The sequence below is a fragment of the Arctopsyche grandis genome, chromosome 3 (assembly GCF_051622035.1).
Source record: "Arctopsyche grandis isolate Sample6627 chromosome 3, ASM5162203v2, whole genome shotgun sequence".
NCBI classification, from domain to species: domain Eukaryota; kingdom Metazoa; phylum Arthropoda; class Insecta; order Trichoptera; family Hydropsychidae; genus Arctopsyche; species Arctopsyche grandis.
The window spans coordinates 37,136,737-37,159,361 of NC_135357.1; the positions used below are offsets into that span (position 1 = coordinate 37,136,737).

Below are 22,625 nucleotides of genomic sequence, written 5' to 3' on the forward strand. Positions count from 1 at the left end.
TCCAGCAAATTGGCAACCTTGTCTTATATCCTGCAAAATTCGGGTTGACAGCATCTCGAATTCTCTGATTTATAAAATGCTGCAAATTTTTCCATATGGGTCAAGCAAATTTCGCGATTTTCAGCAGCTCGAAATTCAGCGATTTATAAAAAAAAATGCTGTGAAATTGCAGATTTATCAAAATTTATCAATAAATAGCTCAATGATGCTCTGTAAAATGATTCTATAAATTGTTTATCGATGTTTGTAATTGACCAGGAAAGCGCATCCGGATGTATCTGTTAGGCCTTCCTGGTATACACATATGTAAATAAATAAATTCCCACATTTTCCTTGATTTTCCTAATAATTTTTTTCCCAAAGTCAAATATTATAATATAAATATAGATTTACATACGTACACTATTTCCATTTTAAAGTCAAATTTAAGCATTTTGTTAAAGGATTCATTTTACATGTTTCTGGAGAAATGTCGCTTTGTGCTATTATTTTCAACATAATTATTTTTAAATAACTGTAAAATATATAAATAATACTAGTGGTTTTACCTGGCTTCGCTCGGACTAATCTAATAGTAAACATTTTATTGAATTTATTTGAATAGTTTTATTTTATATAAATTTATTTGAATATTCATTTGTTTTTTTTATTAAATTGACTGTCACGAAAATAACAAACATATATACTAAGTCTCTTTCGAAATTATATGTATACCAGAACCCGGCGGCCCCCACGGCACCCTCCGGCAGCCTTCGCCCCCGGGCCTCTGCCCGGGGCCTTCGTCCCCGAGGCCTTCGAATCCTTTGAATCGAAAAACAATCGAATCGGCGCCTATGAATCGAAAAAAAAATAAACCGAATGTTATATATATATATGCATGAATACATATATGCAAAGTCTCTTTCGAAATTATATATTAGATAATTTTACATATAACTTCTTTTTTCTTTTTTTTTTTTAAGAAATGTACGATCTGGTAAAAAATATATTATTTTACAAAAGAAAACATGAAAATTAAACCAATTAAGCTTTTTAGTTTATTTTTTCAATTTTTTTACAATTTTAAGATGTGGATTTGTTTTATATTTTGTTCAAGTTGTTACTTTAGGTATGTATCTTTATTTTAAATAAAAACAAATTTTTGTCGTATTCGGACGCTTCATTGTTTTGGGTTTACCCTGTAGTGCTTTATCGCAAATATATGTATGTATATGCAAAGATTTGCGAATTGTCAAAACAGTCATTACTAAGCAGTGTCTTTACTTTTGGCTAGAGACATGTTTCGTTTTGTGATACGGATCCAAGCAACACTCTTGTTGTTTCTGACAGGTTTACGTTCATTTACTTTTAATATGAAAAAAACACATATTATATAAATTCATACATTTTCTTTTTTAAATTTTCGATCTACATTATATTTATACAGAATAAAAAAATTACAAGTTTGTTTATATCATATATATGTATATATAAGCTTTAAATTGAAAAAAATATCATATCTACTCTAAAAACGAGAATCATTTGTAGTTGTATTAAAATAAATGCTTGTCACACAAAATATTGTAATTTGTAATATAAAAATATATTATATAAAATTGTACCATAATTTGTGATAACCTTTAATACAGTCTTTTTAAAAATATACATACGTTATCGAAATATAAATCCCAGGAAAGTAAAACAACAACATTTTGAGTACATTATTATATCGTTATCGTTGTTGTTGATTTTCGTTTAAAATTTTAAAATCATTTTACGCAAATAAATCTTTAATATGTTTTGGGAACTACCCTCAAATGTCAAGAAACAATGAAAAGTTTTCCTTGTTCAGTTTATGATTTCACACATACATATTTACATATGTACATACATATACATTTAATAATAAATCGCAAATCAAAATTATCGTGCAAATTTACATATGTTCGTATATACATACATAAATATGTAGGTGTAGTATGTGGAATAACAACACTTTTTTATTCATCGATTTTGATTGTAACATTTTTAAGGGTTGCCTAATGGACAGAGTGGATCAAATACTCCGGTTTTTGGGTAGTATAATTTCTTCATTGCTACAGTAAAATCTCAATTAAATGGGTTGTAATTTGAAGTTATATAATGATTTGATGATCGACCAGTATGCACTAAAACTGCTGCATGTGTAGAAAAGTCAAATCAAACATGTCTATCAGTTTAGTGTGTATTTGTTACAGTCGAAGTGTATTTTCAGGATTTTTTCAACATAGTTTTCACATTTGACTAGAAATTTTGTCCGTTAAATTGAGGTTTTACTGTACATATTAACAAATATCCATATCGTTACTGTGACGAATCATTATAAATCGATGACTTTACAATATTAGGAAGCGCCCAATTGAACTTCAAAATTCCATATGCACACTTCCGACACAGCCTGAGAATGGAACTTATTTTGTTATCTCCGGAACACAAGAAGGAAATGTTGTAAAAGGCATATCGTCAATTTTGTACAGTTGCGACGTTGGTTACGAAATGAAAATGTAACGTTTTCAATGTAACAAAATACATGTACAAAATTTTAATCTGTACCTATTAATTATTTTGACCGTTTCAGCGTTAGATCACTGGAACCGGCTACTTCCAATAAGGGTTTTTACGGTCAGATTAATTGTATTGGAAATAAGTGGAGTCACGAAATACAGTGTCAAGGTGATTTATTATATGCCAAAACATGTTTTTAAAGTGAGACATTCTACATAACTGCAAAGTATATATGTATGGTAGGAATTTTTGAGAAAATTTTATCATTGATTGCTTCAAAAACCTAACCTATTTCTTATGCAGTGTGTGTGTAGAAATTTTCACTTGTGTGGTGCATTTTTTGTATTATTAAAAATTAAAAGTATTTTTCTTTTTCAGCTGCGGGTACAATTTCTAACAGGTAAATAGATCTTTCATGCTCAAACATAAACGGTGGGGCGCCCCCTCGGTACAGCAGCCTCGATTACTGTTTCAGTTCCCGATCCCGATTACTGTTTCAGTTCCGGGTTCCGATTTCTGTTTCAGTTCCGGATCCAGATTTCTGTTTCAGTTCCGGTTCCCAACTTATGTATCAATTCCGGATCCGGATTCCTGTTTCAGTTCCGGCTCCCGAGTTTTGCTTCAATTTATGTTCCCATTTTTTGCTTCCATTCCGGATCCCGATTACTGTTTCAATTCTGGATCCTGATTCCTTTTTTATTTCCGGTTCTGGATTCCTTTTTATTTCGGATACGGACTCCATTTTCAGTTCCGGATACCAATCCCTGTTTCAATTCCGATTCCCGATTTCTGTTTTAGTTTCGATTCCGATTAATTATATTACTATACATATTGTATTTCGTCTATTCGAGGCTATTACAAAAGGACATAAATAATTGTCTCTTTGAACAATAAACCTAATAAACCTAAATTGTCCAACTAATTGCACAATAAACAACCCTGTTGGTAAGTACTGTTATTATTCGAATAACTTCAGTGTGCAGTTTGTCTAATTAATAAAACAAGATGTTATTCGACTAGTGCAACTTATAAAGCGCTTTATCGTTTGTAGATTTTGTGTTCAATTTGTAATTTTGAAATTATCATATTTTAGCAGTTAATTTCAGTTCGAAATGTATCTCTTATAAATTCGACTTACAAATGAAAATTACAAAATTCTTTATAATTTCAGTCCCAAATGTGTTCTACCGAGTCTTCCTTCAAATGGAAATTACAAAATTGGAGGCAGTTTTGTGAACCCTGGCGATTCAGTGGATGAATACACCATAATAGAATACACCTGTGATACAAATTACGTTCCTTCGCCTTCTAATGAAGCTACCTGTAATAACAACGGTCAATGGAATCAAAAAGTACTGTGCATCGGTTAGTATTTATTGTATGTATCTATGTATGTAATTACTCAAATTGATCTAAATCTGAATTAATCGTTATAATTTGCAGCAAAACCGGGACGTTCCAAGTAAGCAAATACGCATATACTATATATTATCAAACGCGGACAAAATCGCGCCGACATTTCGGTGCGGTACAACTGAGCGCAACATCATTTCGCCGTGTGACATTTCGGCGCGCGACATTTTGGCGCATCAAAATTAGTATGCAAAATAAGTAAATGTTAGAGTATACTACCACTATCTGGGCTAATGATGCAGGTTTTTAACTCCAAATTCATTATTTTACAAATGAAATTCAATATTTTCATTTTAAATTAAACATTTCAAAAATTGAATCAAACAATTGGATAATTTTTAATAATTTATTCTCATTTTTACCTACATGTAATCATTATTATGAAATTTGGTAACTGGAACAGACATAAAACAGGAAAATTGAACATTAAATATACATACATATATTACATTACACTTTATAAAAATTTTAAAATATTTAATTTGAAATGAAAAAAAAATACATTTTATTTGTTAAATTTAATTTGAAGTCAAAAACCTGTAGAGGGGCGTCAAACGAATAATCCGAACTACATTTTTGTTTTTAGTTCGTTTTAAAATATTCGGATTATTCGTTCGACACCCGGACGAATATTTAAAATATTCGGATTATTCGTTCATTAAGCCCGGATATGGTAGTATACCTACTCTTATATTTATTTATTTTTCTTGTTTGGATTTAATTTTTTTTTAAATATTGGTGCACTGAAATGTTGCGCGCCGAAATGTCACGCGCTAAAATGTTGGAGCGCTTTTGTCCGCCAGGAAATGACGGGACACCGTATATAATAAATATTGTTGCGTAGGGGTGGGTGGAGGATCCAAGTAAAAGGCCAAAGTCGTTTCACAGCATTTATTGGTGATTAAGGAGATACACGCACTGGCAGTGCTCCGTCTAGAGTGTCTTGATATCGCCTAAGTACCGCCATATAACGGATAGGTCACTCAGGGCATCTTCGACGTCCGGTTACTTCCCTATTGTTTAGGCGTGTACCCGGATATGTATTCCCACGACACTCAGTCCCACGCTATCGGTCACTTCTAAGAACTCCACGGGAATGCGACCAAGTGCCGCTACTACGCCAATTCGGTGGCCATTGTTTAGCCTACTTGCACTTAGTCTGGAGATAATCCTCGATAGCAATTATAACGGTCGCACAGTGTCAGGGATGCGCCTCGGCCTAATCCGATTGCACTTAACCGGCGGCTCTTTTTAGTATACGCTACAATATTATCTAAATTCATTACTTTCATTAACATTATGAATCCAGTGCTTTCATCCAATTGCTTTCCAGTTATTACATTGTGAAAGTACAAAGTTACTATTTAAAACTATTATGTTTGAATAGAATTTTATAATTTTCAAATAAAATCTGTCATCATTTGCCAAATATTTCTTAAAAAGTGTATTACGGCCGATTCTCACAACTATTTTTATATAATAGATCTGAATTCTTTTTAATGTTGGAATACAACACTGATTATGATCAGAGCAGGCGATGACATTTTTATGTTGTTATTTGTGTTCGGTTTGTTTAGCTATTGCACAGTACCGACCAATTTGGAAAATGGAAAATGCTCAATCGACGATGAGGTTGTATCTCCCGGAAAACAAGTGGATATTTTTTCCGTGATGATTTACGAATGTAACGATAGATATTTCTCAATTGGAGGCACTGTTATCATTTGTCAAGAAGACGGTACTTGGAGTGAAAGCATACAGTGTTTGAGTGAGCTAAACCCATTTCCATAAAACGATATATCCCTTAGGTATTGCATTTTAATATATAGAATTTGCGTACTTTTACAGGACTATGCAAACCCCTTATATCGCTAACTCACGAAATTACGTGTACTCTCAATGGAAAGACAGCTGATTGCACACAACCGATGCGAGATGGCACTACAGCTCAATACAAATGTCAAGCCTTTCACCAGTTACTATCGAATGTGAAGATTTCAAAGCCTTTGAAATGCATTGAAGGCGATTGGGATGATAATTTAAAGCAGTGTAATCCAGGTGAGTTTGGATCAATAGATGTTTACAACAGTATGTATGTACATACATATATATGTGGTTTCACAATCGATCAATTTCATGACTAGTATTCGTGCTTTATTAGTCGAAAAGAAAGGTCAACACCCAAAATATAAACTACGCCCAAAAACAGCTCACTTGGCGAACACCGATGTACATCAATGATCCGAATCATTTACTCAGAACTTTTTTTGGAAATTTTAATGCTTTAAATGCCGATTATTATTATAGTTGGTTGAGAAACGAGTGCCAGGATTTAAAATTCGCTCTATTTTACCCGAAACCCTTTGAGTGCTGAAGTCATTTCAGTCGAGAGCCCACCATCTCAGTCATTTCAGTTGAAAGCAGGTATAAAACAATTGTAGTTAATACAAACAAATCCTATATCAGCGTTTTTCAACCTGGGTTCACGTGGCCTCCTTGGAGACCCAGACCCTCTCAAGGGAGGCACAAACTAAAATTCTACTTTTAGGGAGGCATAACGAGTTTTAGGGGAGGATAGTCAGAATAAAATTATAAAAAAATGACTGGAGAATTGAAGATCAGATCCACGAGTCTGCTTCCGGTTGCGCAATCCGGTATTCAAGTCACGAAGAGTTTGGAGTAGTTTTTTATTGCGTGGTTATGGTGTACGGAACTCTAGGTCTTCCGCCATTGTGGTAGAAGGGTCAAATATGACCTTCCCGTACAACAGTTAGTTGCCGACTAGTTGGTCGTTGTTGACAATATACTTATTAGTCCAAATGCCAATGTTGCTAGGCGCAAAAATATACTAGTAATGTTTAATTACCCGATAATTCGTAATTGATCCCAATAATTCGGGTCTCCGTGACTTGACAGAATGTTAAATGACAGAAAACGCAAATATCGGAAGGTAAAGATCGAAAATCGAAAGATCATAAGTCGAAAGATCAAAAAAAAAATGGTGCATGGTAAACGGTACATACTCACGTACATACTCACTTAATTTGCGCGAGCAGGATACAACAGGAACAAGAGGAACATGCTTTTCCTCCCGTATTCTGCGCGCGCACATTAATACGGGAGGAAAAGCCTCTTCCTCTTGTTCCTGCTGTATCCTGCTCGCGCAAATTAAGTGAGTATGTACCGTTTACCATGCACCATTTTTTTTGATCTTTCGACTTAATATCTTTCGATTTTCAATCTTTGCCATCCGATATTTGCGTTTTCTGTCATTTAACATTCTGTCAAGTCACGGAGACCGCAATAATTCATATATGGATTAATGACGAACAACACTGCTTTTATCCGTCAGCTGTCAAATTGTTAATTGTCTCGAACATTTATATTTAAATAATATCAAAAGAAGAGCTTAAATGTTTTATTTGTCATCAAACTGAATATACTTTTCATTTCGGAAAATATACTAGCTTGTGCAACTTATGGGGCTGCTTCAATGGTTGGCAAATATCGAGAATTTATCGCATATCTGAAAAAATATGTGCCAAATATGTTTTAAATAAGGTTGGGAAGGCTTCTACAGGCGTCTCTTAATATTATAAATTTCATTAATTCAAGTACACTTTTGTTACACATACATAGGTCGTTGGTTATCGAAGGGTAATTGTCTTTATCGTGTTGTTATACTTTGGAACAGTATTGTGTCCTTTATGATTGACAATTAATTTGGGAAAGAGATGGTTGATGCTTGGTTGGTTGATTTATTAAACAAACAACTACAAGGAAAATGTTGTAATCTCATAAGTTATGACTTATGAGTCATAACTATAGACCAGCGCGACCCCGCGCACCATTGTTCATTTTTATGGTGAACATTTTGTTTGGCTCTCTAGCTTTGTAGTTTGGTCTGTTTCCTGGAAAATAGACCCAAAACTCCCTGTTTACTGGAAAAAGCACGTCATTATTGCATTTAACGTGTAAAAATGTCATTATAGCTTTTCTTGCAAAGCTCAATCTTTTCAAAATTAATATTGGACGACGTGAGTAAACACAATTTATGATGAAATACGAGATGATGATATTTACATACATTTTATTATTATTATTATTACTAGCCTCTTCTTACTTCACTTTCGATTTTTTCGTCTGACGAAATTTGGGTTCTTATCCGATCGTTTTCAAACTTTGCCATTTTGCTCGGTTTGGTCATCAATATATGTACGTATATGGAAATGAAGTCCGCAAGTAATCGTTATAGACACGTTTGAAAATACTCCATGATCTTTCTCGGTGACGTCTATTGTCCACGTTGGCGCATATGTCCACACCGTTCCCATCGTTTTTTCCCTTTTCGCTATGTCAGATTTTAATTGTTTAAAAGCCAATAACTTTTTCTTTTTTCACTCCATATTTTTTTCAATGCCACCTGGAAAGGCTTAGCTGGTAGTATTCTTGTTTATTTTATACATGCACAATGTACAACGCCGATCGGCGTTGTTCAGCATTGAAAGGGTTAAGGTGGGAAGGTTTTGGGATAAAATCTTGATGTCTTACAATGGTGATGGCTCGAAATGGCATTACAATAAAACTGTTTTTCAGATTGCGGTAAAGAAGCATCCATTGCGAATCCATTAATTTTAGGTGGAACGAATGTGTCTATTGGAATGGCACCCTGGCACGTGGGTCTATATCAAAAAACTAATGGAGTTTATAACCAAATATGTGGTGGTACAATTATCAACAGGAAAATTGTAATCTCGGGTAGACTTTCAATTCAATATTGAATTATTCAATTTTTATACAAATAAAATATGTGAATATACATATGTTCATATACTTAATTGACTTTTTTCCATGCGAAGCTGCTCATTGCTTCGGCACCGCTGGAGTGGTTAATAAAAATCCAGAAGACTATGGAATTGCAGCTGGGAAAATTAAAAGGAGCTGGAATGATGAAGAACCGTATGCCATCAAAACTATGGTAAATTTACAGCCTTGATTACGTCACAATACTGAATAAACTAATATCTGCTGGAACACCTTTGTACAGGTTGAAAAAATTCACATACCGGATACGTATATGGGACATTCTAATTATTTAGCCGAAGACTTGGCCGTGATTGCTGTGAAGAATTTATTCGATTTTTCCAACTACGTTCACCCCGTTTGTTACGACTTCACCAGCGTGGGTTTTCGTGATTACCAAACGTCTCCAGGAACAAACGGCAAGGTATTAAACCACTTCCTGCCAGGTATTGGAATCCATTAGACAAAATTGTCACCGACGTTTAATTCAAGCACGCAAAATTTATTCCAGATCGTAGGATGGGGTCTCACTATTGAAGGGGATTTGACCTCTGCTTCTGGATTTTTGAAAAAAGCCGGTTTTTCTGTAATCAGTCGCAAAAAATGTCTGGACACCATGCCTAACGAGTTTCGAAATTATGTCACCACGGATAAATTTTGCACTGATGCTACTGCTGAAAGTAAGTCGTTCGCAAGACAACTGGGAAGTTGAAAACTGTGTCTCGATCATCATATTCAAATTTAAAAATCATTTCAAATACGATTTTATGGGAGTCCTTCGATTCAGGGTTATGCGTCCTTTCAAAGCCTGTCAAGGTAGTGCTTCCCATTTTTTATTTACTTTATCTTTAAATTATAAAATTTCGCAAGAAATGAGAATTCTCAATTTGGCATTTTTTTTAGAGAAATTCTCGAGAAAGAACACTAGTGATCGGAGATCGAATCGGAATTCAAAATATGTATATTATTAATTCAATTCATAAATAAAATATGAATTGTAATATTTCCGATTAAATTAGATTAAAATCGGATATTTATTTATTCATTTTATTTTTTATTGGAATTTTCCTGAATAAGTTTAGTCTATTTCTGGCTATTTTACATAAAAATATCAGTAAAAACTAATTCAATTAAATTTATAAGTTATTATTTTTTGTATGAATGTATTATACATATTTTTTTGCAAAAATCTTAATTTTCTGAAGCCGCTTAAAACCGGTTAGCCGGTTTTTGATCTGTAAAAAAAGCGAAAACCGGTTTTTTTCGGGCGGTTTTTTGGAGTTGCTATTTATACATAGATAAAATTCTGGATGGTTGATAGTTGCATAGCCTTTTTGGCGTTTAAAAAGTATAAAGTCTTAAAACCGCTTAAACGCTTAAAACCGGTTAGCCGGTTTTTGATCTGTAAAAAAACGAAAACCGGTTTTTTTCGGGCGGTTTTTTGGAGTTGCTATTTATACATAGATAAAATTCTGGATGGTTGATAGTTGCATAGCCTTTTTGGCGTTTAAAAAGTATAAAGTCTATACATTGGACGATACTTAAAATTATTTTTTTGGTAATTTAATTTTATGTTGGTACATATTAATTTTATATACTGTATGTATTTCAGATGCGACAATATGCAACGGAGACAGTGGCGGTGGAGCAGTTTTCAATGTGATAGACTATTCAAATACTAATCGATGGTATTTGTTGGGCGTAGTCAGCGTTGGAGCTCTAGATAGTACGAGAAACACTTGCCTCAAAAATTCCAACACAGTTTTCACAGATCTTCACAGAAACAATGATTTCATCCTACAATCTATGGCCCCATATGCATAGGTTTTCAGTCAAATAGTATACAATTTAAAATAAAATATAAAACAACATCTTTAAGCTTTTAATTAATTAACATCCTATCATATAAACGGTGTTTTATGTATGTAGTTCCTCAACTAAAACTCAAAAACTATGTATAAATCTATTACTGATGTGTAGAGACACGTATTTTGGGCATTTTGCTATTAATGCTTAATTGATGCTAAAATTCGGAATAGATGCTAAATTCTTAAAATATGCAAATAGATGCTACAATAAAAAACAAAAGTGAAATTTGCATAAAATCTATAAAATTCCTTCCTATCCCTTTGCCCATTTATTATGTGAAGAAATTGAGGGGATAAAACAGAGCTTGCAGTTTACCATAGACGGTGTTTTTTCTGTCGAAACCAAGCAACTGCTTTTGTCTACTACTGTAAAGAAAAGAACACAGTTGGAGCTGTGTATCCAAAAGGCTGCTCAAAAAAGCGTCTTAAAACTAGACTCGCACTCAAGACTAAATGAGACAAATCTATTATATTCTTCCTAACATTGAGTAAACTATTCAATCCATCTGTGGCAGGTACAAAATCAATGTTAAAGAAACAGTTTTGTTTTTTAGAAACCTGCCATTGTTTAATGTATTAACAGAGGCTCAGTGTTTGGAAGGATATCAGCACATTTTCAGACAATTAATAGAGAATATAAAAAGTGAATCCACGCCGGATATATTGCTATTATTGATGGCAACAAAAATTAAATATGAAGAGTTTGGTTGTGCAGCTCTAAAATCTATTTGGTTTCCCGTCAATAGTGTGGATGCTGAAAGGTATTTTAGTAAATACATACAATATACATAATTGTTACCGATCGTCGCACGAATCTCAAAAAAGAATCTGTAGAAATATGGGGTTTGGTGCATCCGCTCTAAAATCGCCAGACAAACGAACGACAGATTAACAGAACGGCAGCTTTAAACGTAATTCTCGTTTTCTCGAATGATAGATTGCACATCAGATGACGAGTAACCTTCCAATGTGCACAGATGCAATTATTAAAATTGAGTTGGATCTTTCTGGCGAGTTTAATAAGGCAAGATTCGGAACTTATCGAAACTCGGCACCCGCCCTCCCCCACTACCACGTTTCCCGGCGTCTCGATTACTCGGCAGTGATCATAGATGTAGAATAACCTAGATAGGCCCTAACGCTCTAAGACGCTCTACCTGGCTTGGCATGTATACAAACAAAGTGCATGCCTTACAAACAAAGCTAGCCAGAGCGTTTTTTGCGTTCCTTCCTTTTTTTCACCACTTCACCGTTAGTTAAACCCCCCGCACCCCTCAGTTAGTGGTGACTAAGTCTCAGCGAAATTTGTATGTAATGGCATATCTAGGTTGGTAATTGGACTATTCGTCACATTGGGGTGGTCACAAAGACAATTTTTGCCATGAAAATCGTGAATACACAATATTTGGCACTCAAGTTCTCGTTATTATGATAGTTATCGTTAGTATGATGGACTTTTCGGCTGCCAGATGTTCCGTTATAGAGATTTTAGTGACTTTGTGACGAGTAATTTGTGACCAGTAATCACCGAACCATCTAGGTTATTCTACATCTATGGCTGTGATTGGTTCCCCACACTGGTTGATCGTCCGATACAAACAAACATACATACCAGGGCGGCGACCTGGCCCGACTACACGACTAGTTTAGGGCTAAGGTGAAGAAGCAAATCTTTGAAGAAGCAAAAATTTGCTTCTTCAGCGTCATTGTCATTCATGGTTTATTAACAGTGGCGTAGCGTGAATTCCTGATGCCCCCCCGCAAAATATTTTAAGGCGACCCCCTCTCCCCATATATTCATATTATTTACTTACAGCAAAATAACTTTCCAAATTAATAATTTATACCCTTTTTACGTATCGGTATATGTACCTACATATATATCGAAGTGCATTAATAGTTTAATCTGGACTACTAGCAAGCAGTGCACAATCTGTTTAAAGTAACTGATGGTGAATTTTCCTTGAAAACCTGTTAATGGTGACAGCGAAAAATTTATAAATTTTATTGGTTTTAATCATATAATTTTGTTTTATTGTTTACACATTGAAAAAATATATACAAGAATGAGAGAATTCTCAGCAAATAGGTTGAAGTGGCACTGACGTTCAAAAGACGGCAGTTTTTTTTAGTCCTATTGGCATAGATCAATTACACACTGAGGATGAATTCAAAATCGATGCGGTACAAACGATCGAAAAGCGCCAGACAGACTGAACCACAGATTAACGACACGTGTACCTTATGCGTGCGCACTGCTCGCTCTTACACTAAGCGAAATCTACCCGAAGGCCCGAAGGCCCGAAATACCTACCCTGTATACGTTCTGTGCTTCTGATACTTTAGGGCGGTTTCAGACTAGCGTTTTATACGCGCGTATAATCTCGTTTTTTAAAGTGCTTGTAGACGCGTACAGGCGCGTCGTTTTCCATGCGCGCAACTCGTACGAGCGTAGACGCGCTTATAAGCTCGTATTATCCATGTTGATACTAAATCACCACTACCGGTTGGAGCGAACACGCTGGAATAAGCTCGTGTATGCGAGTCCGGTTTTTTGAAGCGCGAAATGTAGCGCGCGTGTAAGCGCGTATGCCGAAACAACGATATACGCGCAGAAAAATACGCTAGTCTGAAATCGCCCTTAGATCCGAATTTTTCCTTATTAAATTATTAAAAACTCGCCAGAAAGATCCAACTCAATTTTAATAATTACCATTTTAATAATTGCATCTGTGCACATTGAAAGGTTACTCTGAAAAAAGGATACTATGAAAAATTGCACATCATCTGATGTGCAATTTTTCATTCGTGAAGTCGAGAATTGCGTTTAAAGCAGCCATCCAGTTAATCTGTCTGGCGCTTTTCGATCGTTTGCACCAAACCCATTCAAAATATGTATGTACATACATATAGTACAAATAGGTTGAAAAAAAGAAAAGTTTTTAAAAAAATTACAGAACAAATTAAAAAATCCGTGAAAAAGGCGCGCTTCGTGGCGCCCCTCCCCCCGCATTGCAGGGTCTGCGGGCGTGGTAGCTACGCCACTGTTTATTAATTTTAATATGTTTTTGTAATTATTATTTTTTCTTTGCTTTACCATGCGGTGCTCACTGTACATGGAATATAATATTTTCATTTATATTTGTACATTTTTTGTCTCACTGTACTGTTTTATTTTTTATATTTCATTCTGTATGTGCGCCAATTTAAATAAAATAAAATATGCATGTATGTTTTTCGTCGGCGAGAACTAAGTTGGCAGGCATGCGTGTTGTGTGTCGGGCGGCGGCGCACTCTGCGTCTCTGTGCGTCTCGCTCTAACACACGCGGAGGGGCGGCCGCCAGACAGAGACGGCGCTAGCGGCGCCCACTCCGACACCCCGGCCCCGACCCCCCTCGCCTCCCGCCTCCACCCTCTCGTCTTTCGTCTCTCGTCTTCGGAAATTGGTGAGGAAACCCTCCCTCCCTCCCCCCGCCCCCCGCCCCGCCGGCGCCTCCGCCCCGCGCCCCCCGCGCCCCCGCCCCCGCACTCCCCTTCCGCCCGAGAGCCGATCCTGACACTTCCGGTATATCGCCCGGACCGTTTTGAGGTTAGGTTGTATGTACTTGTCAAAAAAAATTAAGACGTTCGCATCTGCTTATTGTCACCAGTCGTTCGACTCGCACTCGCACTCGGCTGTTTCCGCGCAACCTCTCGACAACAATACCCAGCGTTGCCCGAGACACAACACCTAACACATACCAATCGTGTTGGACTACAATCCTTTGGCTCGGGTGACGCCCGGTACTTGTTTGAAACCTCGCCGAATCTCTCGATATAATTTCCACTCGGGCGACGCCTCGTAAGTGCTTAAAACCTTATTAGAATCGCGGCGATAGTATTTTTATCCTGGGCGACGCCTGGTGTGTGAATGTTTGACACATTGTCAGAATAAGGATGAATGATAATTCCAGACTGGGCGACGCCCGGTGTATGTTCAAAGCTAGCCGAAACTATGACGGATTGTATATAGATTGTGCAAAGTAATAATTTTTGCTAGAGCGACGCCTGATACATGTTGTGACACATCGTCAGAATAAGGATGAATGATAATTTCAGACTGGGCGACGCCTGGTGCATGTTCGAAACTATGACGGATTGTATGTAGATTGTGCAAAGGAATACATTTTGCTCGAGCGACGCCTGATACATGTTGTGACACATCGTCAGAATAAGGATGAATCATAGTTTCAAACTGGGCGACGCCTGGTGCATGTTCAAAGCTAGCCGAAACTATGACGGATTGTATGTAGATTGTGCAAAGGAATAAATTTTGCTCAAGCGACGCCTGATACATGTTGTGACACATCGTCAGAATAAGGATGAATGATAATTCCAGACTGGGCGACGCCTGGTGTATGTTCAAAGCTTGCCGAAACTATAACGGATTGTATGTAGATTGTGCAAAAGAATAATTTTTGCTCGAGCGACGCCTGATACATGTGACACATTGTCAGAATAAGGATGGATGATAATTTCAGACTGGGCGACGCCTAGTGTGTGTTCAAAGCTTGCCGAAACTATGACAGATTGTATGTAGATTTTGCAAAAGAATAATTTTTGCCCGAGCGACGCCTGTTACGTGTTCAAGATTGTGACATTATATGCAGAATAGTAAATTTGGCTTAGGTGACGCCTGGTTACACTTTTCACTATATATTATAGTATACTAAGATAGTATTTTTATCGTGGGTGACGCCTGGTATGTGAATGTTTGACACAGAATAAGGTTGAATGATAATTTTAGACTGAGCGACGCCCGGTGTATGTTCAAAACTATGACGGATTGTGTAAAAGAATATATATTTTGCCCGAGCGACGCCTGGTACGTGTTCAAGATTGTGACATTATATGCAGAATAGTAAATTTTACTCAGGTGACGCCTGGTATGTTTTTAAAATCTTGCCAAGATTATGAGATTGCATATTGGTAAATGCAATGCACGAGTAATTTGACTTAATTCTGGAATTAAGCTAATGTACACATCTTCCGATACACTTTGATGAATAATCTAACCTCTATAGTATTATTATTGCACATGTGTACGATGCATGCAATGTACACATTGACCGATGCTAGTGAATGTGCAAGTTTAACTTTGAAATCGATTTTCTTTTTCAGTTCGACGACAGAGAGATATATATATTTATATAAAGAAAAGGAATCTTTTCGAAATGGGTGACCAGCAATTCTTTCTAAAATGGAACGACTTTCAAACGAACATGGTGACGTCATTCCGGCATTTGAGGGACGAGAAGAGCTTCACCGACGTGAGTGATGCAACCGGTTCAATCCTTGTTTGTAAACACTCTGGTACGTTCCGAATAATCCGTTGCTTTTCCATAATTTCAGGTAACGTTGGCGTGCGAAGGAAAGACATGCAAAGCTCACAAAATGGTCCTATCAGCGTGCAGTCCATATTTTAAAAGTTTATTAGAGGTTTGATTTGATTATTATTAATGAGTTGTACACAATTCGCAAAGGCACTATGGAGCTACACACAGCATTGGTCAATTTTTCAATGAAACCTTTGTAAAAAGGGAACAAACTTAAGTCATTGACATCAAACATATAATATCGCTATTCTGTCTGTCTGAGATAACGCTCACCGTACTATAATAGTCGTTTCGATGCGACATACATATGTACATCACGGCTAAACCACTGCCAAAACGTTTATACGAATACAATAACAAAGGAAATAAACTTCTATATATACTATTTGCTACCAATGTTTTCTCTTGGCAGAGAATTTACCGCCATCTATTGAAAATTGATTTAATTAATTAATTTTTCTTTTGGTGTTTTATATTGCTTACATGTAGGTAGGTAGGTAGGTAGTTTTTACCTTTTTTTTCATATTAAACAATTAAATATAAATATTAAATTAAATATATTTAAAAGGTATTTAAAAAAAAATTCTTTTAATTTTTTACTTCATCTATGTATGTACATAGTAACAATAGATGAAGTTGTGTGATCATGCGAAAATCCTAACTCGAGATTTTGACTGATTTGAACTCAGAATCGATCACTGATCACGTTTTCATGGTCTAGTTTTTACATAATAACTTAAATATGCCAACATCCATGCGATGCTATGTCATTGGGTACAACACTAGTCATCATCATATATGTATATATATAATATCGCTATTCTGTCTGTCTGTCTGTCTGAGATAACGCTCGCCGTACTATAATAGTCGTTTCGATTCGACATACATATGTACGAAACCACTGCCAAAATGTATATACGAATATAATAACGAAAGGAAAAACTTCTATATATACTATTTATTTAATTAATCAATTCATTTTTCTATCGGTGTTTTATATTGTTAATATGTAGGTAGGTAGTTAGTTTTTACCATTTTTTTTTTTCATATTAAACAATTAAATATCAATATTAAATTAAAAAATTCGACCACGTGGTGCCGATCAAACCGAGACACTTATTTTAATTTTTTTTATTTAATAACTTAATATCCCAACACCCATGTGATGATTTATCATCGGGTACAACACTAGTCGAGTACACTTACGAGAATGAGGCCATTCATGTAAGTATACTCGACGCTCCCGTACGACCAACAAGCACCAAGAATCGTCTTGAAAATCTGTATGCGTGTCTCCGTAGTGCCTCGACGGATGAAACGAGAGTGTCGATGATTTGACGTGAGGACGTGAATTCAAACGAGGATCCTTTTGGATTTCAGGAAAACCCGTCGAAGCATCCTATTGTAATATTGAAAGACGTGTCGTACCTGCACCTGCAGGCGATACTAGAGTTTATGTACGCCGGGGAGGTGAATGTGTCACAAGAGCAGCTGCCCGCGTTCCTGAAGACGGCCGCACGCCTCAAGGTGAAGGGTCTGGCGGAGCCGCCGCCGCAACTGCCCACCGTCAAGCGGGAGGGGTAACACCAGCTGGACACCGACGCAGCAGCCGACACCGCGTTACACCTTGTTTGAATCACTCGGGGGGCCACCACTCGATTTATGCCAAAATAATCTTTACATTCTCCTCTATTACTTTTATTATATTATTATTGTATTATTGTCATATGAAGCAAACAAACAAAATCTCATTCTATATATCTCTCTATATATATATCATACATTCGAAAACTGCATATTTCCGCATCGTCACACAGTGCACCGTAAATTAAATCAACAAAACACTCTGTGAATTATATATAAATATTATATTGTATATCATTCCATTTCGATACACAATGAGGTGTATGTATTTATTAGTATTTTTTTATTTTTTGTTATTATAAATTAAAAATTACGAAACGAAAAGTCGGTATTCGTATTCGGTACTGCGGATGTGCTCGGGGATCTATGCTTGGACCTCGCTTTTCGGCGCTAACTGTCGTATTAAATATTTAAAAAAAAAAAAAGTCGTCAACACGACGCAAGTGGAGACGCAGGTTGGATAGTCTGACCTGCGTCTCCACTTGCGGCCCGTTTCAGACTTTTTAAGGCGACGTTCGGCTTAAATTTAGAATGTAACAATGGATCTCAAGTCTCGTGTGTGAACGTCGTCGAGATTGCAGCAATGTATGTGTGCCGAGTTCATCGTTTATCCATCGTCGTGTGAGATCGGCACATTCGCCGATGCGCCACGGTGAGTGTGAGCTGAAGAAAATAGTCTAATAGCTAACCTTATAAATCATCACCTCGATGAGTGTGCAGATTTACCGCAGATGGACCGCAGTGAACTCGTGATACCAAGACAGAACAATCTAACATTAAATTATCGTTGTTGTTGTTGTTATTATTATTATATAGCACATTTACCCCCTGAAATGCGCACTATGCTAACATTGACGTGCAAGAAACCTAACTTAACCTAATCATTAAAATCGACCCCGATTCATATGTAGATTACTCTCAAACTCAAAACAATCTACATCTACATAATACGCGATTGCTATAGGTCCTGTATATAGTAGGTTGCTATAGGACCTGTGATGTAATGAGCGCAATGTGCACACGTACATACCTGTCGTCATTTGTGTTGGGCTCAAACGATTCTTCACACTTTAACCAATGTTCGTGTGGTAAATGTTCACATTTGAGTGAGCGGTGCCGATCTCGACGACGTGGCTTTGCAGCGTCACACCGAGCATATTCTAAAACTATTCCCCGTAGGACTGCAGCAGTATATCGTTCGATGTGAAAAGTCACTCGGCCGTCGGTGTGTGTGTGTGTGTGTCCGACAGCGTGGTAAATATCTGTACATATGTATTGTGGATCTGTTTATGTCGAAATGTGGATCAGAGTTTTACCGCCGTGTCTACAGCCCTCGTAGTTTGCAATACTCCTTATATTACGTATGTATGTAGACCTTTTACGAGAATTATCACGTCCTCTATGAAATGTGTGATTCAAAGTGGGATGCCTTCTTAGTGTGTTGTTTATTATTATATAATAATAAATAAAATAAATAATAAAAAAAAGAATCATATATCAAGTGAAAAGACTAGAATATTCTAAATTGAGGGAGTATAATGTATTTTTAAACAAAAATAATAATTATAGTGTTATACCTTTTTTTTATAACATATATATATTTGTGCACACTTTTTTTATAGTCTCGTCGTCCTGTACGATCCAAAGTTTTTCTCTTTTCACTTTTTTTATTTAATTAAATGATAAATATTTTTATTTTTTTTAGATAGTTTAATCACCGCGCGTCTGTATGCTCGCCATGATTTTTATTTACCTGTAATGTTTAAGTTTTTCCACTGCGTCTAAAAGAAATTGAGAATTTTCTATCAAATAAAAATTTAAGTAATAAATTCAACGTATACATAGTTTGGATTTGTATATCATTATTTTTTTTTTTTTGTAACATTTTTTTTTTCAACCTTCATAGATATTTATGTTATATTAGCAATAATATATAGGTTATGTGAGAAATACACTTTATGAATTTTAAATCATGCTTTCATTGACCCGTACCAAAATATTCCCTTTTTTGCACTATATTTCCCGGAACTCGAGACGAGATGCGTCGCAAAAAATTGCACCTCCGCTAAAAATTTTAAAATTTTTCCTCAAATGACCAGTAATATTGTCAAGAAATGACAATTTTTTTTCAGATTATCCAATTCATGTATACAAGGAAAATAGAAACAAAATTAAAAATAATATAATATTTGATGTCCACGCGCCGCAGGCTATTTTTTTTTCTGAAACGTTTAAAATAAACAAATAAAATAACTAATTCTAAATTTTCTTTTAATTGTTAAAATTATGTGCAATTGAAGATTTGGATTTTTTTTCCACTTTTATTTCTTCATTTGTTAAATAATATAATTTGTACCAAAACGCACATCTTAAAATAAGAAAATGAAACGAGATAAAAAAAATATATATATAAATGAATGTCTGTGTGTGCGTGTGTCTCGAATAGGCTCCTAAACCACTGAACCGATTAAGATGGAACTTTCAGGATTCATTGTATGCATGTCCGGGAAGATTACTGTGAATAAAAAACGGGAATGGGTGTCATTGCAACGCAATAATTTCAAATGTGTTCGCTGCCTTCGTTTTTTCGACAAATTGGAACGAGAACGGGAATTGCATGCATTATTGTGGCATTACAACGCATGCTGGGTTCAGCTAGTATATATATAATAGCGCTATTTTGTTTGTGTGTGTATCTGTGTAAGATACCGCTCGCCATACTATAATAGTCGTTTCGATCGGACATGAATGGTTCGGTGATTATTGGTCACAAAGCGCTCGCCCAAAAGTCACTAAAATCTCTATAACGGAACATCTGGCAGCCGCAAAGCCCATCATACTAACAAGAACTCGAGTGCCAAGTATTCAATATTCGCGATTTTCATGGCAAAAATTGTCTTTTGGGCGATCGTAATGTGACTAATAATCCAATTACCGGACATGAATATGTACGTCACAGCTACAACACTGCCAACAAAATGTACAATATTGTTACGTACGCCGCGGATTAAGCGAATAGAATTCTAGAGACTATGTGACCGTTCAAGGGTTATCTGTTAACGGATTAACTAAGTGCTTGCACTTAGGACCAACGGATGTCTGTTAACGGATTAACTAAGTGCTTGCACTTACTTCCAGGATTATATCTGGACTCTAAGTGCATTTAGGCTAAGCAATTACCGTTATTAGCCCTTTCTCAGAATCGGTACGGGGAGACCAAATGTCGTGGAAATACATATCCGAATACGTGACTATACAACAGGTAAACAGATTAGATGTCCTGAGAGATCTATCCTTTATAAGGCGGTACGTAGGCGATATCAGGTCATTCTGGACTGAGCACTGCCAGTGCGTGTATCTCCTTAATCATCAATAAATGCTGTGAAACGACTGTTGGCCTTTTACTTGGATCCTCCACCCACCCCTACGCAACAATATAATAACAAAAGAAAAAACTTCTATATAAACTGTTTGCTACCAATTTATCCTCTACCCAAGTCTCATTTGGCGCGATCTATTGAAAATTTATTTAATTAATTAATTAATTTTTCTATTGGTGTTTTATATTGTTTATATTTAGGTAGGTAGGTAGTTTTTTCCACTAACCACCAAGCATAACTGCGAAACTGCCCGTTGATATTTCAACGGGTAGTTTGATACTTTGAATTGATACACGAATTAACACACCTTAAGCGGATCACATAGTACTACGTTTCATATGAGCTTGACGAGAAATGCGGGATACGTAGTATTACGTTTGATATTGGTTCATCGCGGAAGGCGGGATACGTAGTACTACGTTTATTCTCATAGTATATGGAGATATTTTTATATGAGTTTGAATGTTGAGCGATTTTTATAATCTATTGTATTTATTCGCACAGCCTTGTGATTTTGCCCCCTACCGCCAGTCGCCGCAAAAAAAATTCGCCCGCTTAAGGTGTGTTAAGATAAAGTTGTATGTATAATAATGTTACGTACACCGCCGAGTAGTTGCAATCGGATTAGGCCGAGTAGCATCCCAGAAACTGTGTGACCGTTATAATTGGTTTCAAGGATTATCTCTAGACTCTAAGTGCATGTAGGCTAAACAATGGCCGCTATTTGGTCCCTTCGCAGAAGTGACCGATACCGTGGGACTGGGTGTCGTGGGAATACATATCCGGGTACATGCCTAAACAATCGGGAAGTAACCGGACGTTGAAGATGCCTTGAACAACCGACCCGTTATACGGCGGTTCTGGACGGAGCACTGCCAGTGCGTGTATCTCCTTAATCACCAATAAATGCTGTGACACGACTTTTTACCTTTTACTTGGATCCTCCACCCACCCCTACGCAACAATAATAATAACAAACAAAAACAATGAATAAGACGGTTCGGTGATTACTGGTCACAAATTACTCGTCACAAAGTCACTAAAATCTCTATAACGGAACATCTGGCAGCCGAAAAGTCCATCATACTAACGATAACTATCATAGTAACGAGAATTTGAGTGCCAAATATTGTGTATTCGCGATTTTCATGGCAAAAATTGTCTTTGTGACCACCCCAATGTGTCGAATAGTCCAATTACCGAATAAGACATACTTATTTGAGTCGCCTCTTATTCTCCTTTTTAAAAGCGTCAGTTTTTGAATGAATCTTGAAATCTCCATACTTGTCGATGCACTTGCCACATACACATCCACCCATGCACACACACAAATCCCTTCCGTTTTTTTTTTTTGTTGAATATTTTTTTAAGTGCAAAAACTTGTTTACTTGGTCGGTATAATATAAATAAAGAAAAAAAATATATTATGAAATATGTACATATGTATGTACATTTAAAATGTTAATTATTTGAATATGTTTTTGGCTTGTGAAGCTTGGCAATGACCATAAATGTCTCTAAAACGATTGTATAATATAATATTCAGACGCTGTAATTAAAATTTATATCCTTTACGCTTTTATCTTTCAGATTACCCGCTATCACTGAAAACCCTAGC

At 36.2% G+C, this 22,625-nt stretch overlaps 2 protein-coding genes across 6 annotated transcripts; both read left to right on the plus strand.

The window, feature by feature from the left end:
• The first annotated feature begins 1,180 nt into the window (after positions 1 to 1,180).
• On the plus strand, positions 1,181 to 10,838 carry LOC143909344 (modular serine protease-like). Of its 3 annotated transcripts, none has more exons than XM_077427276.1 (14): positions 1,181 to 1,329; positions 2,013 to 2,055; positions 2,367 to 2,522; positions 2,597 to 2,691; positions 2,902 to 2,923; positions 3,695 to 3,888; positions 3,967 to 3,985; positions 5,514 to 5,704; positions 5,785 to 5,994; positions 8,533 to 8,694; positions 8,796 to 8,914; positions 8,984 to 9,163; positions 9,251 to 9,419; positions 10,352 to 10,838. In XM_077427276.1, exons 1-14 carry the CDS (start codon positions 1,278 to 1,280, stop codon positions 10,561 to 10,563), a joined length of 1,824 nt encoding a protein of 607 aa, XP_077283402.1. In that variant the 5' UTR covers positions 1,181 to 1,277; the 3' UTR covers positions 10,564 to 10,838. The 3 variants fall into 3 exon arrangements, 2 of the variants coding, with proteins under 2 accessions (XP_077283402.1, XP_077283403.1); XR_013260332.1 differs by having other exon boundaries at positions 1,183 to 1,329; positions 9,251 to 9,555; XM_077427277.1 differs by lacking the exon at positions 3,967 to 3,985 and having other exon boundaries at positions 1,183 to 1,329; positions 3,695 to 3,892.
• Positions 10,839 to 13,849: 3,011 nt separating this feature from the next.
• lolal (longitudinals lacking protein-like) lies at positions 13,850 to 17,919 on the plus strand. Of its 3 annotated transcripts, none has more exons than XM_077427311.1 (4): positions 13,850 to 14,054; positions 15,769 to 15,917; positions 16,000 to 16,086; positions 17,364 to 17,919. In XM_077427311.1, exons 2-4 carry the CDS (start codon positions 15,822 to 15,824, stop codon positions 17,565 to 17,567), a joined length of 387 nt encoding a protein of 128 aa, XP_077283437.1. In that variant the 5' UTR covers positions 13,850 to 14,054; positions 15,769 to 15,821; the 3' UTR covers positions 17,568 to 17,919. The 3 variants fall into 3 exon arrangements, with proteins under 3 accessions (XP_077283437.1, XP_077283439.1, XP_077283438.1); XM_077427313.1 differs by having other exon boundaries at positions 14,034 to 14,197; XM_077427312.1 differs by lacking the exon at positions 13,850 to 14,054 and adding an exon at positions 14,229 to 14,449.
• Positions 17,920 to 22,625: the final 4,706 nt, after the last annotated feature.